The following is an 18854-nucleotide window of genomic DNA, read 5'->3' on the forward strand; positions in this document are numbered from 1 at the left end:
CCCTTGTACGTAACTTTCTGTCTCTCTCTTGCAGCCTTTAGCATTCATGCTTTGTCATTGATGTTTGTGAATTTAATTATGATGTGTCTTGGTGTCGGTCTTTTGGGGTTCAACTTGTTTGGGACTCTCTGTACTTCTTGGTCTTGGATAGATTTTTTCTTGCCAATATCAGGGAAGTTTTCTGTCATTATTTCTTCCAGGAGGTTCTCTATTTCTTCCTTCTCTTCCTCTCCTTCTTTTATCCCTATTATTCTAATGTTGTTTCGTTTTGTGTTGTCCCACAGCTCTCTTAGGCTCTCCTCTTGCTTTTTAAGTCTTCTTTCCAGTTGCTGCTGTGTTTGTGTTTTTTTTACTACCTTGTCTTCTACTTCGCTGATGCAGTCCTCAGCCTCTTCTAGTCTACTCTTTAAGCCTTCCATTGTGTTTTTTATTGCAGCTATGTCGTTCTTCATCTCCTCTTGGTTTCTTTTCATGTTGGTGATATTTTCATTCAGCTCCTTGTAACTCTCCTTGAGTTGTGTGTTTAATTGTCATTGAGTTGTGTGCATTTGTCCTCTAGCCATTTAAACATCCTTATAGCCATTACTCTGAATTCTGTCTTTGATAAGCTGCTAGCCTCAAATTCATTTAACTTCCTTTCTGGTGATTCCTCGTTTTCTTTCCTTTGGGGATTACTTTTTTATCTTCCCATGTTTTCCTGTAATGCTTTCATTATAGATCCACTTGCTTTGCTGCTCAGGTTTCTTGGGGGATGGTGCTACTAGCGTAATCTCTCAGTTTTCCTGTGTTTGTTAATCTAGTGTAGCTCCCTACTTGAGCTATTTGGGTTCTCATGGTGTAGGCCTACGAGCTGGAGAGGCACAACTGTGGTGTCTAGGAGTCAGCCACTGTTTGTGGGAGAGACCCAATTTTTGCTTTCCTGCACCCTTAATTGTAATCACACTTGCCCTGCAGGACTCACAGTATGCCCTAGGAACTGTCTGGTGGGGTGTTGGGGCTCAGGTGACCTGCTTTTTAGAAAGACGTGACTGTGCTGCCTGGGGTTCTGCAGTTGTGGGGTGGGCAGATCCAGCTTTTGCTGTTGTACCTGGTGGATAGGCGCTTACATCCAGTGGCAGTTCACAGGAGCACCCTCGGTGCGTTTGTCAGTGAGCACACCGAAGGACTCTGAAGGGCTCTGGCAGTGTAGCCGTGCAATTGAGGTGCCTATGGTCGGTATCCAGACTAAGTGAATACAAAGCCTCTACTGCTGGGGAGGAGTGCGCTCCCTACTTGTTCAAGATCGCCCCAAAGAGGAGCTCACAGTGGCTCCCACTAACGCGCTGTGGTTAGTTGTGCTCAGTATGCCAGGTTGCCAGGATGTTGAGCTCTCAGGGTGCAGAACTTCGATATACTCCGAGGGGTCTGTTGAACAGCTAGGGTGAATGTCTCAAACCTCCAGGAAGAAGGAATTCAGAATTTCCACTGTGGGGCCATGCCACCCATGCACAGAAACACACCTTTGGGTGCTTTCAGGGACTCCCTACTGCCACCCAAGGAGATGCCCAGAAGTGGGAGTAAAGTTTCCAGGCTTGCCTATGGGACGGGGAATGCGTAAGTCCCTGTCTGCACCAAAACATAGCCTCGGGTGTTTTCAGCCTCTCCCCACTACTGCCCAACAAGACACCCGCTAGCAGTACTAAGGTGTTCAGGCCTGTCTCTGTGATGATGAATGCACGCACCCCAGCCCGCACATAAACACAACCTTGGGTGCTTTCTCCCTCTCCTAAGCGCTGTCTAAGGAGATACCCTCTAGCAGGAGTAGATTGTTCAGGTCTGCCTATGGAAGGGGGAGCATGCGCACCCCTGTCTGCCCAGAAACACACCCTTGGGTATTTTTGGCTTCTCTCCCATGCAGCCTTAGGAGACGCCCCACAAGTAAAGAGTTCTGGGCTTGTGCGCTAGTGCGTGGACTTGGAGATGCCTGGCAAGCCCAGTAAAATGTTTCAGGTTTGCGCCCAAATGCGCACTGCCTGGAGACGCCTGGCTAGCTAGCCAAATAAAGAGATCCAGGTTCGCGCGCAAACAAGCACGGCTTGTAGACTGCCTGGCTAGCCAGGTAAAGAGTTCTGGGCTGGCGCACAAACACACACTGCCTGGAAATGGCTCAGCTAGCTAAGTAAAAAGTTCCCAGCTCGTGAGCAAATGCGCACTGCCTGAAGATGTCCGGGTTGCCAAGTAAAGAGTTCTGGGCTGGCGCACAGGTGTGCCCTACCTGGAGAGTGCGGCTTGCTGAGCGAAGAGTTCTGGGCTTGCGTGAATCCGCAGTTTGGCTGTTGTGGAGGAGGAGTTTTACTTACAGCTGCGAAATGGTGCGTCTTTGGAGATTAAGATCCCAGTGTCCTCGGGTCTGCAGCTGGGGTCGCAGGACACTGGCTAGAGCACATGTGTCAAACACAAGGCCCGCGGGCCAAATCCGTCCCGCCAGGCCTTGCAATGTGGCCCGCACCGCGCTGTCATCACTGCACTCCGCTGCGTTTCCATCACAATGACAGTTTATGACTGTTCAGTAAACCATTCGGCCCGCGATTTAGGCTGGATTTTAGATTTTGGCCCCTTCTCTGATTGAGTTCGACACCCCTAGGCTAGAGTGTGTGCTGGGCCGAGGGGCAGCTCCAAAGCCTATCTTGTTGGTGATGTTCAAGACAGCGTGGGCTCCGTGCTGGAGTCCCACCGTCCAGGGAGTGCCGGCAGCGGTGATAGTCTCTCCTTGTCCAGGGGAGGCTGTCGTCCAACTCCTGCTGCTCCAGCGTGATTTAACTTTCCCTTACTCACTCATACACACCCCATGCACTTCCACACACACTCCTTTCGCACTCTTACTCACTTCCTCTCTCTCAGCTCTGTCCTGCTAGTCGCCATCTTTCTCCGCAAGCCCATTTTTTTTTTTTAATCTTTTACCATCTGCATGGCGTCCTGAGTAATTCTCCTTCTAAGGCTGTTTTAAAAAATTGTTTCTAGAAAATCCATTGGAAAGGAGAGTTGGATAGAAAATGCTGCTGTGAGCCTAGCTTCACACATATTGAGGGGCAGGAGCAAATAGAGGGAAATGTGGGCAGCAGACCAGTGGCGCCCCAGCCAGATTTTCACTTCACGCTCTTATTCATTATCATCCCCTTTTCATCCTCACCCTCTGGGAGCATGAAGCCTTCGGGAATCCTGGTGGAAAGATGGACTCCCATCTACCCAGGTTCAGGCGGTGGGTTTGTTACGCCCAGACTTCGTGATCCCCAAGGTCCACCAGGGAGCCGAGTCCAATGCAATAAACAAAAGAGCTTTTTCCATGCTAGCATGGGCTCTGTCCCACTCACGCCGGCTGCATGGTGGAAGAGAGCGAATTTTGCCCACTCCAGGGGTTTTACTCCGGTCGGTGGTGATGTCACTGCCTCAGCTAACCCTGATTGGTTTGGTGAGGGCTAGGGTTCAGTTACAGAATGGAGGATAACTCCGTCCTGCCCCACAGTGGAGTCAGGAGCCCATCCTCGCCCCGCCCTGCCCTCTCAGGTTCTGGGGTGCTGCTTCCCCTCTCTTACCTGACAAATCTAATTCCTGTTTCTTCTGGAAATGTTGGCATATCTCTCATCCACAGTGTTCTCGTATTCTCCTCTCTGTTAGAGGGTATTCTTTGTTTGCCATTTATGTGTCTCATGAGGGAAGAAATCTAAAACTTGTGCTCAATATGCCCCCTAGAACCTAAAGTCTGACACAAAATTGTATTCCTGTCTTAGGTTACAAAAGAAAATGTAATTATTTAAGCTATTTCTATAAATTGATTTTTCCCACCGCCACTAGGTTTCACCAATGGAAGAAAGCCTTTTCCGTGGCTTCAGTGCAGAGCACCGTTACCCATTTCCTCATTGGGCCACAGACTCACACATACCTTGCACTCAAATCAAATCAGAAACAACTGATCCCAAAACCTGTAAGTAAGGAATATTTCCTCTTTCCTGGTTTGGGGTTTATAATATTGCAAAACCACAAGGTGGGGTTGGGATGGACAAACAGACCTCAGAGACTATGTAAATAACAAATCTTTTCTTGTTTTCATTATTAAAAGAAGTAGCCTTTTTTCATTGATTTATCTTTAAGGTTGAAATCTTACCTAGTAATAGACAAACATGTAAGTTGACTATACCTCGCTATGCCACCAGCCAATCGGGAGTGATATGCAAATTAACCTAACAAAGATGGCAGCTAATTTGCATACACCCTGCAGAGTGCTGGGGCAAGATGCTTGCAAGGGTTCTGCCTCCCCCCAACTACCCTTCCACTACCCCCCCCACCCCCTCGTCTCTCAGGGCTTCTGGGCAGCGTGGGAAGGCGGGGCTAGAGCAGAAAGTGGCTGCTCTGGGGCAGGAGTGGAAAGGAGCTAGGCCGGAGTGGAAAGGTGGTGCTGGCAGCCAGGGAAAGGAAAGCCCATCCTAGCACAAATCTTCCTGCATCGGGCTTCTAGTATAATGATAAATAACTAGCATACTCTGATTCTGTTAAATACAGAGGGGCAAAAATGTGAAAAGTAGAAGAAAATACCATGCTGCCCTGCTTTGGGGGTTGAAGCCAGAGATATAGATCTGCTGCCTGCGCCCCACTTCCCCCGGGGTCAGGGCCTCTCCAACTGCTTTGTTCTGTTCTCTCTGCTTGTGGCCTTGACAACCAGTGCCTTAATGACCATGCCATGAGGCTCTATCCACTGTACCCTCTGTTCCTCTCTGACTTTAGTTCCCCCCTCATCCTGTGCTCATTTCCCCAGCCTCACTGTTGCCCTGGCCCTATGTAGTGCCTGCCTTGAGCCCTCACTGGACTTACAGAGGGGCTCAACTCAACAGCCTGAGTAATACTGAAGGCCATGTTATTTCCTAGACAGTTCTTTTTCTGGTTCAGAAGCAAATGTTCCTCCCAGATTAACTTGGTTGTAAACTCTGAGAAAGAAGACACCTACTGTGTTTCCCCGAAAATAAGACCTAAGAAAGATAAGACATCCCCTGAAAATAAGACCTAGCGCAACTTTGGGAGAAAAAATTAATATAAGACACTGTCTTATTTTCGGGGAAACAGGGTACTAAAAGGGTTCCTAGTAACTAAAGGGCTCAAATGATAAAAAGCAGAGTCCAGTAGCCATTGCTAAACAGGGGCCTCTCACCCAAGCCATGCTTTAAGGAGAAGATTTTACTGAACTGCCTACCTGCACTGTTTTTGCTAACCCTTATAAAGGAGTCCCTGGAACCTATTTCAGTCCATAGCATTGAGGCTTTCCCTGTCCAACTGGAGTTGTGTAGCTCCCACCAACCAGACCAGCTCTATTCTGACCAATCAGGACAGTGCTTTTTGAACCAATCAAATGATAAGGATTTGGATTCCTCATTTGCATGAGGACAGACCAATTAGGGACTAGAGTCTGGGACTTCTAAGAGTCCACTTTCCCTTTACACAGAAGGCTGAGTGTCCCCAGCTGAGTTGAGTGCAGAGCAGTGCAGAGCAGACGCGTGTAGAGCAGAGCTATCTAACCAGAAAGGGGCCTGGCCCCAGGGTGCCCCACAGCTATGCTGCATCACGATTGTTTTGCACTGAATAAACTTTCCTTCTTCACTACACTCTCAAGGATCATCACGGTGACAATCGACCATGACCATGGACCATCAGTTGACAGCCCTTTGGAATCTTCAGCTGGGCATCTTATTGTTTGTTTTAGGTCCCCCCAAAGAATATTTGGAAACATTCATCTTTCCAGTTCTACTTCCCGGTATAGCGAGCCTGCTTCACCAGGCAAAGAAAGAAAAATGTTTTGAGGTCAGTGGTTTTATTTCTTTACTAGAGGCGCAGTGCACAACATTCATGCACTGGGATGGGGATGGGGTACAGTCTGGGACCCATTGGGGGATGTCTGACTACCGGCTTAGGCCCACCCAGCTCAAGTAATACTGACCTCAGACATCCCCCAATGGGTCTTTAGCTCTGCTGCTGAGGGAAGAGAGGCTCCCGCCACTGCTGCTGCACTTGCCAGTCATGAGCCCGGCTTCTGTAGGAGAGCACTGACCACCAGGGGTCAGCTCCTGTGTTGAGTGTCTGCTCCCTGGTGGTCAGTGCTTGTCATAGTGACCGGTTGTTCCACCGTTCAGTCAATTTGCATTTAGCCTTTTACTATATACATTCATTTTTATCATATGATAACTCATTACCTCAATATCATCAAGTGGTTGTTCTCCAAATGACCTTTTGAGAGCGAGAGCCTGTGATTGGGGTCACTCAGCTCTAGCCCAGCATGGGGTTGTGCACACACATACCCTGCCCTTTGCTGGCCACTGGTTCTTGAGGGTTACTTGCCAGGTTTCTTGGGCCTGCTCTCCGGTTTGTTACTCCTTTGCTTTTCTCACGCACTGGATTCATCAGCCCACCTCTAGCCTCTTCTCCCTCCCCTTCATGCCAGATGCCATGCATGGACCTTGCTTCAGGAGAGGCCTACACAGCAAGAACTCATGCACACTAGTCACTGTCCCACTATAGCCATCACCTTCTGAGTCAAGTCCCCGTCTTGGCAGAGCCCCACATAAATACCCTTAGAGACTCCCTCTTTTTGCCATGTGACAGGACACACTGGGTGTGTGTGTTCCCTGCACTTTTAGAATACTAGAGTTTTGGGTGACCCACATGGAAAGAATAAAAGAGCAACAACATTTAATACTGACCAAGCACTTGGCAAAATGATACCTTAAAAAAATGGCAGTAACCATAGTGCCACCCCAATCCGTTTGATGGCCCCAGAGCCTTTAAAACAGTCCCGGGAATGGTGTCACCATGTGGTTGCCCCTCAGCACAGGCTCTCTGTATGACCAGAAGGGGATCCTGCACTGATGGGCTTGTAACTGACGAGACATTACTTTGGTATTATTCTAAAAGAAATGCTTAGTTCTGAGACATGAATGAATTCAAAGGGAACCTCCATCCTGCCTCATTCCCCTGACTTGCCATCACAGACCGGGTCCTGATGAAACCAGAGAAGACCACCAGGAACAGACCCCCTTTTGACTAACAGCTGGGGGTGCTCTGCTCAAGGAGGGTAAACAGACTGCTCCAGGCCTGTGGGCTCCCTTCACCTGCACATTCACTGCCGCTATGATGACAGTGCTGGTGTTGTGGGGTCGAACCCTGGGTTCAAAATAAGACCACCGGAGGCTGATGATTGATTTAAAAAAAAAAAAAAAGCAGGCAAGAATTTATTGAAAAACTGGCCAGGACGGCCACAACAGCACCACATGCAGGTGGACTCCACACGACCGCACTGTTCCAGGGGTAGGCAGTCCTTTTTAAAGGTTCGAACCACAGGAATTTTCTTTTGTTCTAAATTCTAAAGGCTGGGAACATTGGAATGTGGCCCTATCTTGCAGAAGCAGAACTCAGTGGTTAATCTCTAAAGGTTATCTATAAAGGTTATCTACAGTTTCTACCCCTAAAGCTACTGAATCAGTGGGAATCAATCTTCTGTATTTATGGTCCTAGGCACAGGAAAATTACCTTAGCCTCCAGGTCTCCACCTGAAAGCTGAGGTAAATATCATGTGTTTACTCAGGTGCAGGAGCCAGACCAGAGGGGTTAAAAATTCAAACAGCAGTCTTTACCAAAGTATGGTTGCTACTATATTTCACTGGGAGGAGTGCTACAGGAGCCATCTCCCTGAGCACTGGTCAGGTCATCTCATTTTCTCTTCCCAGCACCCTCTAAGCCAGAGCCCCTTCACATCAATGCCCTTGTAGGAAGAAGGCCCCTGGAACTCAGGAAGTTGAACATTACCTACATTAGCCCGCCTAGCGATCCAGGAAGCACATCTTCAACCAAGGCCAGGTGATACTCGGGCCTGGACTTTCGTCCCTCCCAGTAATGGGAGGTGGAGGCTGTCCACGAGAAAATCCTGGGTTTATTTTCATAGCCATTTTCTGGAGGACAGATAGCAGGTTTTCTTAAGTGATAAAATCTAAACTGCTTTTAATTCTAATGTATTTTTATTTGCTCATTTGGCTTTCCCTGACAACTTAAATCTTGTCCTCTACTTAAACTGACCTTCCTCTACCCTGTGGTGTTAACAGGGGTTGAGTGTGGCCAGATGAGTGGGAGTGAGGCCGGAGGTTAAGCACAGAGCCCTCAGCCTGGCCTGCCATTGTCCAGTGGCCTTGCCTCTGGCTTTAGGACCTACTGCTAAATAAGGAAGACCTCATAAATCACATTTCAGGGAACTTTTATTTTAATCTTGCTATTGGCCAGTGTGTTGTATGTTCAGTGAGTTGTTCCTTTTATTGGACTTCCCAAAGGATGGAATGCAATAATTAAACAATAAAATGAGCACAAGTGAATAACTTTTGTTTGCATGTGTTTAAAAATATTTTAAAACAGCCGAAAACCAGTTTGGCTCAGTGGTAGAGTGTCGGTCTGTGGACTGAGGGGTCCCAGGTTCGATTCCGATCAAGAGCATGTACATTGGTTGCGGGCACATCCTCGGTAGGGGGTGTGCAAGAGGCAGCTGGTCGATGTTTCTCTCTCATCGACGTTTCTAGCTCTCTATCTCTCTCCCTTCCTCTCTGTGGAAAACCAATAAAAAATATATTTAAAAAAATATTTTAAAACAGATTAAATAATCCAAGTTCAGTTTTATTCAGGAAATGTTAATAAGCCCTATTGTGTGCTGATCACAGGGTCAAGCCTGGGGCACAGAAGGAACAAAATACAGCTCTGCCCTCAAGAAAACCAGCCTGGTAGTGAAAGATAATGGTGAACAAAGGCTGTTTTTAACTTTTTGCCTTCTGAAATAAGAACAGCTGTGGCAAAACAACTGGAGTGGCTCTACTCGAAATTCACTTCTAGACCATAAGGCAGCTCTATATAATTGCGTAGCCTTTATGCAAGTGTATTTAGCTGTCATTCTTCTCATTTTTTTGTTTTATTAATATTTTTAAATTTAATAAATATTTATTGTTCAGATTATTACAGTTGTTTCTCCTTCCTCCCCCCCAATAGCTCCCCTCCACCCAATTCCCATCCCACTCTCAGTCCTTACCTCCCTGGCACTGTCCTCATCCATAGGTGTACAATTTTTGCCAAGTCTCTTCCCACAACTACTTTCCCCCTGAGAATTATCAATCCACTCCCTTTCTTTGTCCCTGATTCTATTATATTCACCAGTCTATTCTGTTCCTCAGATTTTTTTTATTCACTTGATTCTTTGGTTCATTTGTTGATAAATATGTATTTGTTGTTCATAATTTTTATCTTTACTTTTTTCTTCTTCTTCCTCTTCTTAAGAATACCTTTCAGCATTCATATAATACTGGTTTGGTGATGATGAACTCCTTTAGCTTTTTCTTATGTGTGAAGCTCTTTATCTGACCTTCAATTCTGAATGATAACTTTGCTGGGTAGAGTAATCTTGGTTATAGGTTCTTGCTATTCATCACTTTGAATATTTCTTGCCACTCCTTTCTGGCCTGCATAGTTTCTGTTAAGAAGTAAGCTGACAATCGTATGGGTGCTCCCTTGTAGGTAACTAACTGTTTTTCTCTTGTTGCTTTTAATATTCTCTTTGTCTTTTGCCCTTGGTATTTTCTTTATGGTGTATCTTGGTGTGGTCCTCTTTGGATTCCTTTTGTTTGGGGTTCTCTGAGCTTCCTGGACTTGTAAGTCTATTTCTTTCACCAGGTGGGGTAAGTTTTCAGTCATTATTTCTTCAAATAGGTTCTCAGTACCTTGCTCTCTCTCTTCTTCTGGGACCCCCATAATTCTGATGTTGGTAAGCTTGAAGTTGTCCCAGAGACTTCTTTCACTATCTTCAAATTTTGGATTCTTTTTTCTTTTTGTTTTCCCCTTGAGTATTTTTTGCTTCTTTGTATTTCAAATCTTTGACTTGATTCTTACTAATTCCTCTAGTCTGCTGTTGGGTCTCTGTATAATATTTTTATTTCAGTCACTGTATGTTTAACTTCTAGTTGGTCCTTTTTCATATTCTCAATGGTCTCATTGAATTTATTGGCCTTTTCTAGGAAATTCTTGAAAAACCTTATAACTGTGGTTTTGAACTCTATATCATTTGTTTTCCTCCATTTCTTTTGTTTGTGATCTGTTTTGTTTTTGTTTTTTTTTCTCCGCATTTTCGCTGCTTCCCTGAGTTGGTAGGGTGGCTTTGTGTGCTAGGTATCCTATATGGCCCAATGGGTCAGCCTCCCAGTTACCTAAGGTGGACATTCTTATTGCACCTCTTTGTGGACTGTGTACAGCCTTGTTGTAATTAAATCTTGATTGTTGGTGGTGTCACTTAGAGGAGTTGACCTCCAGGCCAATTGGCTGTGAGGACCCGCTGTATCTATAATGGAATAACTGCTGTGATGGAGACACACTTATGGGGTAGGACTTGTTTCAGTGGGGCTTTGGTGCTCACTGAGTCTGCCTCTTGAATGTGTCACTTACGAATGTGAGTAGTTGAAATCTGGTGTCATCTCATACTGACCACTAGATACACTAACTCCTGGATCTCTAATGGTGTGCAGATCAGCTACTGTCTGAGGTCTTCCTGCAGGAGCTACAGAGAACTACAGTTTTCTCCTCTTTGCTTGGGATTTGGCAGTTTTGGAGCAGTCTGACCAGAGCTACAGTTTGTTAGGTTAAGCTGAATAAGGCAGGCCATTTATATGCAAAAGCCACTGTGTGTATGTTGGGTGGGTTTGTAGATTGTGTGGGGTGGGGTCTCGGAGTCACTAGGCTAGGGTATGGAAAACAGTGATGGCTGCCAGTCAGCTATCTCTGTGTTTCCGCATTTCCAAGTCCCCATATCCTGTGTCCCAGTGCAGTAAACAATGATTTCTGGGCACACCTCTGCAAGTAAGCCACCCTCACTTTCTGACCCGATGTCAGAAAGTCCAGCTTCTCCCTGTAGGAGTTTGGGTCCCCAGCGTCTCCACAGAAACTGGAGTTCAGAGTAATCAGGAGCTTGTCTCCTTTCAGGTTGAAAGAAGCAGCTCATCCAGAAGCCCACTAGCAGTCCGATCTGTGCGCCTCCGTACTCAGCTTTTCAGCACTGTGCGCATCTCAATGCTCTTTCCTCTTTCCACTCAGCCAGCTTTCCCGTGGTCTTGGGTGATAGACATTTTGTCTTTTAGTTGTAGTTTTGAAATTATTGTACGAGGCAGCAGTTTATGTGTTTACCTATGCTACCATCTTGGTTTCTTCTGATTCTTCTCATTTATAACCCTTCCAACAACACAAAAATCAGCTAAAGGGCAGTGGTGAAGATTTCACAATGAGCCTGGCTGGCATGGCTCGGTGGTTGAGCTTTGACCCATGAGCCAGGAGGTTATGATTCAATTCCCAGTCAGGGCCCATGCCTGGGTTGCAGGTTGGGGGCTTGATTCCCACTGGGGGTGTATACAGGATGCAGCCAATCAATGATTCTCTCTCACCATTGATGTTTCTATCTCTTTCTCCCTCTGCCTTCCTCTCTTAAATCAATTCAAATATTTTTAAACAATGATTTTTTAAAAAAGATTTTACATTGAGGGTTGTATATCTAATGTCTACCCATCAATAATTTCTTAACAAGGGGGTAGAAAGAGTTTTACCCTCTAGGCAATGGTAAAATGCTTTGAAAGAATCACAGAAATTTCTATTTGTATTGGAGATTAATGGGGGGTCCTTGTGAGAACTATTTCCTCTTTGATCTCCCACAGATGTGCTGCCTTTTGGACTAATGAAAGTATCCTACAACTCTAGAGATGCAGGGTACTTGCATGGGACATTCAGGTTTAAATGATTAAGGAATGTAGAAAATGTGGCTCATTCAAAGGGTTAAATTTGCAAGAATTAATAAACTTTAAAGATAGCCAGGCACACTGGAGTTCAAAATTGACTCTTCCCTTTCAAAATGCCCTAGATAATCTCTTTGCCTATTAAAGGAATAACACAAGTGCTCCTGTGACCAGGAGGAAGAGGGGACATATTTAGTGATGCTCACGGCATCACAATGGGATGTAACTGTCCTGCCACAGTTCCTCCAGGCTGGGCTGGTCAGCTCAGTATTTTGAATACTACACATAGGCAAGATGGGTGAATTACCATTAACATATTTTATTTCCTGTCTTAGGATTTCTTAACTAAATCTGATTTTCTCCTTTCCATATTTCCCCATCCTCCATTCCATCCTGACCCAACCCTGGCATGTAGTCTTATGTTATTTTTGAAGGCTTCTAATTATACTAGTGGCTCTGTGCACAAAATTCATGCACATTAAAAGGGAATTCATTAAAAGAAATATTTGAATATTGCTATTTCCCCTTTCTCTAAAATAGAAGTGTCAGAGGTGAAAGGATATTAGTAAAATATATATGAAAATAATATATAAATTTATTAATAAATTGGCCAGGGATGCAGGCAGGCGGCTTCACCTAAGTGCTGGGCAGGGACACACACCGGCAGTGCCATGTCTCAGGTCAGGGACACAGGCAGGCAGTGTCACATCCCTAGCCATGGGTGCATGCAGGCAGCATCACGTCAGCACAGGGCGTGGACACAGGCAGGCAGCGTCATGTTAGCGCTGGGCAGGTCTACACATGCCTCTGCTAGGAGCTGCCTGCACACACCTCCACTGGGGCCTCCCTGGGCTGGGCTGTGCAGAAGCCTTCCTAGTGATGACAATCCCTGCCCACCCTGTCCTGCTGTGCATACCTCCTGCCAAGCAGTTGTGATATTATGGTGTCCCAGACAATTTGCGTATTCCTCTATTATTACATAGGATTACTGACATCTCAACATTTGTCAGACCCAAGTAGCACTCCTATTATCCCGATATGCACACAGCCTTGCATTTTCTTGATTCAATTGGAAATACATGCTTATACTGAATGTTAACTGGCTAGAATTAATAACTCAGCCTTCTTGTCTGTCTCCACAACTGGACTTCAAATGGCTATAATACAGCAGCATAGTTCTTTACTTATTGGGGCCATTTAAATTCTCTTGCGTGAGAGAACAAAAATGGTGACATAGGTAAATATCTGTACTCGCCGCCTCCCACAACCACATCAAAATTATGACTAAAATACAGAACAACCATCATTCAGAACCATCTGATATCTGGATGATTGAAGTCTCACAACTAGATAAATAAAGAAGAAAGCACACTGAAACCCATAGGAGGGGCAGAATGTGCTGTTTTTGTTTAATTGGGAGGCCACCTGTGAAGAACAAGTGGGTCCCAGCTCAGGGTTCCCGTGTTGAAAAGAGAAGTCCCTGTAACTACAGGCTATAAAAACCAATGGGGATTGTGGCTGAGTGACACTAAGGCAGCCGGAGATTGAGGCAGTCTCTCTTAAAGGGCCAGTGCATGAACTTCCCACTTCCTCTGAGCTCCATCGCCAGGTGACAGCATTGGGGGAACCAGGGACAGATGGACAAGAATTGGCATCAGGGTAGGAACTCTGAGGCAGCTTTCTCCCAAATTGGGTTGGTCGCAGGGGTCATTGTTTCTGTGATAGGACCTCCCCTCTCCCAGGACTGACTGAAAGCCATATCTGAGTTTCCATTAGCATGCCCCAACTTATCAACAAAAGGCCCAAGACCCAGCACTATCAGCAGTCTGTCTTGCTTCTCAGAAGGACCTCACCAGGGCATCTGCAAGCCCAATATAAGTATCAGCCATCTGCAGATCCCTCTGTAGCTCTTGCCAGGTGGCCCAGGCAGTGGCTGACTTCGCACCTCTCAGGAGGCCACAGACCCAGTGAACCTGGTGGACAGATTCAGATCATAGCAGATTACAACTCTACACATCCACAAGTGACACACTCAAGAGGCAAGACTCAGTGAGCATCAAAGCCCCACTGAAGCAAGTCCTGCTCCATGGAGTCTCTCCTGCATATCAGCTCTTTCACTGTAGGCACAGCTGGTCCTCACAGCTAATTGGTCTGGAGGCCACTTCCTCCCAATGGTGCCAATAGCAATCAAGTCTCAACTACAAGACTGTGCACATAGCCCACATAGCCCCTAGAGTAGGGGTGTCGAACTCAATCAGAGAAGGGGCCAAAATCTAAAATCCAGCCTAAATCGCGGGCCGAATGGTTTACTGAACAGTCATAAACTGTCATTGTGATGGAAACGCAGCGGAGTGCAGTGCTGACAGCGCGATGCGGGCCACAATGCAAGGCCTGGCGGGACGGATTTGGCCCACGGGCCTTGTGTTTGACACATGTGCCCTAGAGTGTATAGCTCTGGGGAATGGCGAGTCTGAGCCATTGGGCCCTGCAGGACACCTACTACACAAAGCTACTCTACCAATTCCAGGAGATATAGCAGCTCTACCTAATGCATAGAAACAGGGAAGCAGACAAAATGTGGAGACAAAACATTACAAATGAAAGAAGTGGAAGCAAGCAAACTACTGGATACAGAGTTAAAAACAATCATTATAATGCTACCCAAGGCTCTTCATGAGACCATCAGAGGTCTTAATAAGAATGCCAAAGACATGAAACAAACAAACAAACAAACAAACAAAAACACACACACACACACACACAAAAATAAATAGGCAGAAATTAAACATATCCTAATTGAAATAAAGAATAATTTACAGGAATTCAAGAATAGAGTAGAGCAGAGGATTCCGAGAATCAAATAAACAATTTGGAATATGAGGAAAACACCCAAGCAGAAGAATAAAAAGAAAAACAAATCTAGAAATATGAAGGTAGTATAAGGAGTCTCTGGAACAACTTCTGATCTACCAACATTCACATCATAGGAGTGCCAGAATGAGAAGAGAGAGAGCAAGATATTAAAAACCTGTTTGAAGAAATAATGGCAGAAAACTTTCCCTATCTGGTGAAAGAAATAGACTTACAAATCCATGAAGTGCAGAGTCCCAAACAAGAGGATTCCAAAGAGGACCACACCAAGACACATCATAATTAAAATGCCAAGAGCAAAAGACAGAGAATCTTAAAAACAGCAAGAGAAAAGCAGTAACCTATAAGGTAGAGCCCATATGACTGTCAACCTGATTTCTAGACAGAAACTTTGCAGGCCAGAAGGGAGTGGCAAGAAATATTCAAAGTGATGAAAACAAGGACCTACAACCAAGATTACTCTACCAAGCAAAGCTCTCATTTAGAATTGAAGGTCAGATAAAGAGCTACCCAGACAAGAAAAAGCTAGAAGAGTTCACCACCACCAAAACAGTATTATATGAAATGTTGAAGTGTAATCTTTAAGAAGAGGAAGAAGGAGGAGAAGGAGAAAAAATATGAATAATAAAATTATAATAAATACATATGAACAATTGAATCTAAAAATAAAAAAACAAGGAATCTAATGAACAAAATAAACTGAATAATATAGAATCAGGCATACAAACGTGGAATAGACCGATGAATCTCAGAAGGAATGGGGGAGGGGAAGAGATTAGCTATGAACACAGTAGGGTGGTGAAGGCCCGAGGCAGGGTGGGAACTAGGTAGAGGGGAACAAAGGGCAATGGGGGTGGGGAGAGGGGACAACTCTAATACACTGTACAATGAAGATTTTAAAATAAAAAACCAAAAATTTTGTAACAGATGTCACATTCAAATACCAATCTTGTTTAATTAAGATAAATTCACTGTTAAGAAACAAGGACTGAGGAAACCAAGATGGCTGCATACCGTGTTTCCCCAAAAATAAGACATCCTCTGAACATAAGACCTATTTGCAGGTTTCCTTCTGAGTAAAATATAAGGCATCCCCCCAAAAATAAGGCCCCCCTAGGCTAAACATGAGAGATTTGGTCCACTGCTTCAGAAAGAAATGGAGTCACAAGAAATTCACTAGGAAATTCAGGAATTGGATTGTTATGATGATGTTCCAGATGATGATGACATGATTGTCATTGAATAAGTGAGTAAATTCTTGATACTGTAGGATTCACAGTTTGTCTGGTTTGTGTTGACAACTACCATACTACCAAACGATATACAGGTAATAAATTTCCTTTATTTTCATTTAACAATAAATGTGTACCGTATTCTTCTTCATGGAAAAATAAGGCATCCCCTGAAAATAAGACCTAGCACATCTTTGGGAGCAAAAATTAATATGACACTTTCTTATTTTGGGGGAAACAGGGTAGTTAAACGCCTAACTGCAGCCTCTCACAACAATTTCAAAAAATACAACTAAAATATAAAGTGGACATTATCCAGAACTATCGATACAGGAAAGTTGACTGACTGGAAATTCTACAACAAGAAGGAAAGAGAAAACCAGAAGGAAAATCAGAGGAGCTGTAAAAGCCTAAGGTACAGAGACATGGTGCACAAGTGGGGAGAGGACGGAGCCAGAGAGGAGGGGCGGCTGAGTGCCTGGTTGGCGTTCCCTAGCGGGAAGGAGATAAAAGCTCTGGACTGTGCTGAACCCCAGTTCCGACTGCATTGAACCCCAGTTCTGGGCGAGACTCTGGGGTCCAGGCTTATACAGAGGGATTCTGGACTGTAAGGCGGAAACTCAGGGGAGCAGCGAAAGGCAGAGCCCTGGAGTCTTGCACTTTGTGCGCAGAGGAGGGACTGTTGACAGTGCCATTGGATTGCCCTAGGAGGAAGGAGACAAAAGCTTTGGACTGTGCTGAGCCCCAGTTCCGACTGCACTGAACCCCAGTTCTAGACCAGACCCTGGGGACTCCAGCTCACATGGAGGGAATCTGGGTTGTAAGGCGGAAACTCGGGAGCGGCAAAAGACAGAGACCTGGATCACACACATTGCGCTCAGAGGACTGCCTGTTGATTTTGCCACTGGATTGCCCTATCAGGAAGGAGACAAAAACTCCAGTCTGCTCTGAACACCACTTCCAACTGCATTGAACTGCAGTTCTGGGCTCACTGGGGGAGAGACTAGACTGTAGTAGTGGGCGAAACACAAGGGCACCTTTCTGTCAGAGGTGCTTGCAGTGAGTACCAAAGGACACAGGAACACTGAGACTCAGGAACCTCATAGGGCGTGCTGACAGGAAGCCAAGGCTGTAGGCTCTACCCTGAAACTCCACCCCGTCCAAGCTGAGCACAGAGACTTTTGAATAAGGTTGTCTCCCAGCATAGACACAGCTGATCCTCAAAGCCAATTGTCCTGGAGGTCAGTTTCTACCAGAATTAAGACATAACTACAAAAGAATGTACACACAGTCCAGAAAGGGGTGCACCAAGAGAGTCCACCTCAGATAACTGGGAGACTGACCCACTGAACCATATAGGACACCTTAACACACAAAGCCACCCTACCAACTCAGGGAAGCAGCGAAAATGCCGAGACAAGAAAACAGATCACGAACAAAAGGAATGGAGGACAAAAAGCAACTGGATATAGAGTTCAAAACCACGCTTATAAGGATTTTTAAGAATTTCCTAGAAAAGGCCGATAAAATAAATGAGACCTATGAGGATATGAAAATAGATCAACTAGAAATAAAGAATACATTGTCTGAAATAAAAAATATTATACAGAGTCCTAAAAACAGAATGGAAGATCGCAAGAATCAAGTAAAAGATTTGGAACACAAAGACCAGAGGACACTACTCCACAGAAGCAAGAAGACAAGAGAATCCAGAAAGTTGAAGATAGTGTAAGAAACCTCTGGGACAACTTTAAGTGAACCAACATCAGAAGAGAGAGAGCAAGATACCGAAAACATACTGAAAAAAATAGCGACAGAAAACTTCCCCCACCTGGTGGAAGAAATAGACTTACAAGTCCAGAAAGCGCACAGAACCCCACAAAAGGAATCCAAACAGGACCACACTAAGACACATCATAATTAAAATTCCAAGAGCAAAAGACAAAGAGAGAATATTAAAAGCAGCAAGAGAAAAGCAGGTAGTTACCTATAAAGGAGCACCCATACGATTGTCAGCTGATTTCTCAACAGAAACCATGCAGGCCAGTTGGGAATGGCAAGAAATATTCAAGGTGATGAATAATAAGAACCTACAGCCAAAAACACTCTACCCAGCAAAGCTATCACTCAGAATCTAAGGCCAGATAAAGAGCTTCACAAATAAAAAAAAGCTAAAGGAGTTCATCACTGCCAAACCAGAATTATATGAATTGCTGAAGGGTGTTCTTTAGGAAGAGGAAGAAAATAAAGATAAAAATTATGAAACACAAATATGTAACTATCAACAAGTGAATATAAAAACCAAGTGAATTGAAAAACCTGATGAACAGTATTAACTGTTGAATATAATAGAATCAGAGGTACGGAAGGGGAGTTGGACTAATGATTCTCGGGGAAAAGAGGAGTGTGGGGTGCAAGAAGAGACTGAACATAAACTGTGCACCTCTGGGTGAGGACAATGGGGGGTGGGGAAAGGGTAGAGGGTGGGGTGGGAACCTGGTGGAGGGGGGAAAAATGAGGAACTTTTGTAACAATATAAACAATAAAGATTTATTTTAAAAAAGAAAAAGAAAAAAGAAACAAGGACTGCACTTCACATTTGGTGATGCAGAATCCTTCCAGAAAACTTCCCTTGTACATGTTCTATGGCTAGTGGAATCTCAGACACACAGGTAATAAGAATCCTACTCTGGACAAAGCAGGAACATTGCAGGCTGGGGGTCTCAGAGCAGGGAGGACAGCCAGTTGTACACTTACTGCAGGAAAGCATGGCTGAGGCAAACTGGAGGCTTTTGCTCTTGGGATGGCAAAGGACAAGTGGATAACACAATTCAAATACTTCTGTAACACTGAGACGGCCAGAGTATGACTAGGGGCTCTGGGAAGCCTCTAACTGTTAATTCACCAAGCATCATGTGGCTTTAGGTGTTGT

The 18854-nt window shown here is 45.0% G+C and overlaps 1 protein-coding gene across 6 annotated transcripts in view; it reads left to right on the plus strand.

The window, feature by feature from the left end:
- Positions 1-18854, plus strand: part of IQCK (IQ motif containing K) — a 143873-nt gene that overhangs the window by 14950 nt on the left and 110069 nt on the right. For all 6 annotated transcript variants that reach the window (XM_045580368.1, XM_045580369.1, XM_045580371.1 and 3 more), the window contains 2 exons: positions 3832-3961; positions 5729-5826. In XM_045580368.1, the coding sequence (XP_045436324.1) occupies positions 3832-3961; positions 5729-5826 (228 nt within the window). The remainder of the gene's footprint in view (positions 1-3831; positions 3962-5728; positions 5827-18854) is intronic.

This window comes from Pipistrellus kuhlii, unplaced genomic scaffold (genome assembly GCF_014108245.1).
Source record: "Pipistrellus kuhlii isolate mPipKuh1 unplaced genomic scaffold, mPipKuh1.p scaffold_m20_p_122, whole genome shotgun sequence".
Classification (NCBI taxonomy): Eukaryota; Metazoa; Chordata; class Mammalia; order Chiroptera; family Vespertilionidae; genus Pipistrellus; species Pipistrellus kuhlii.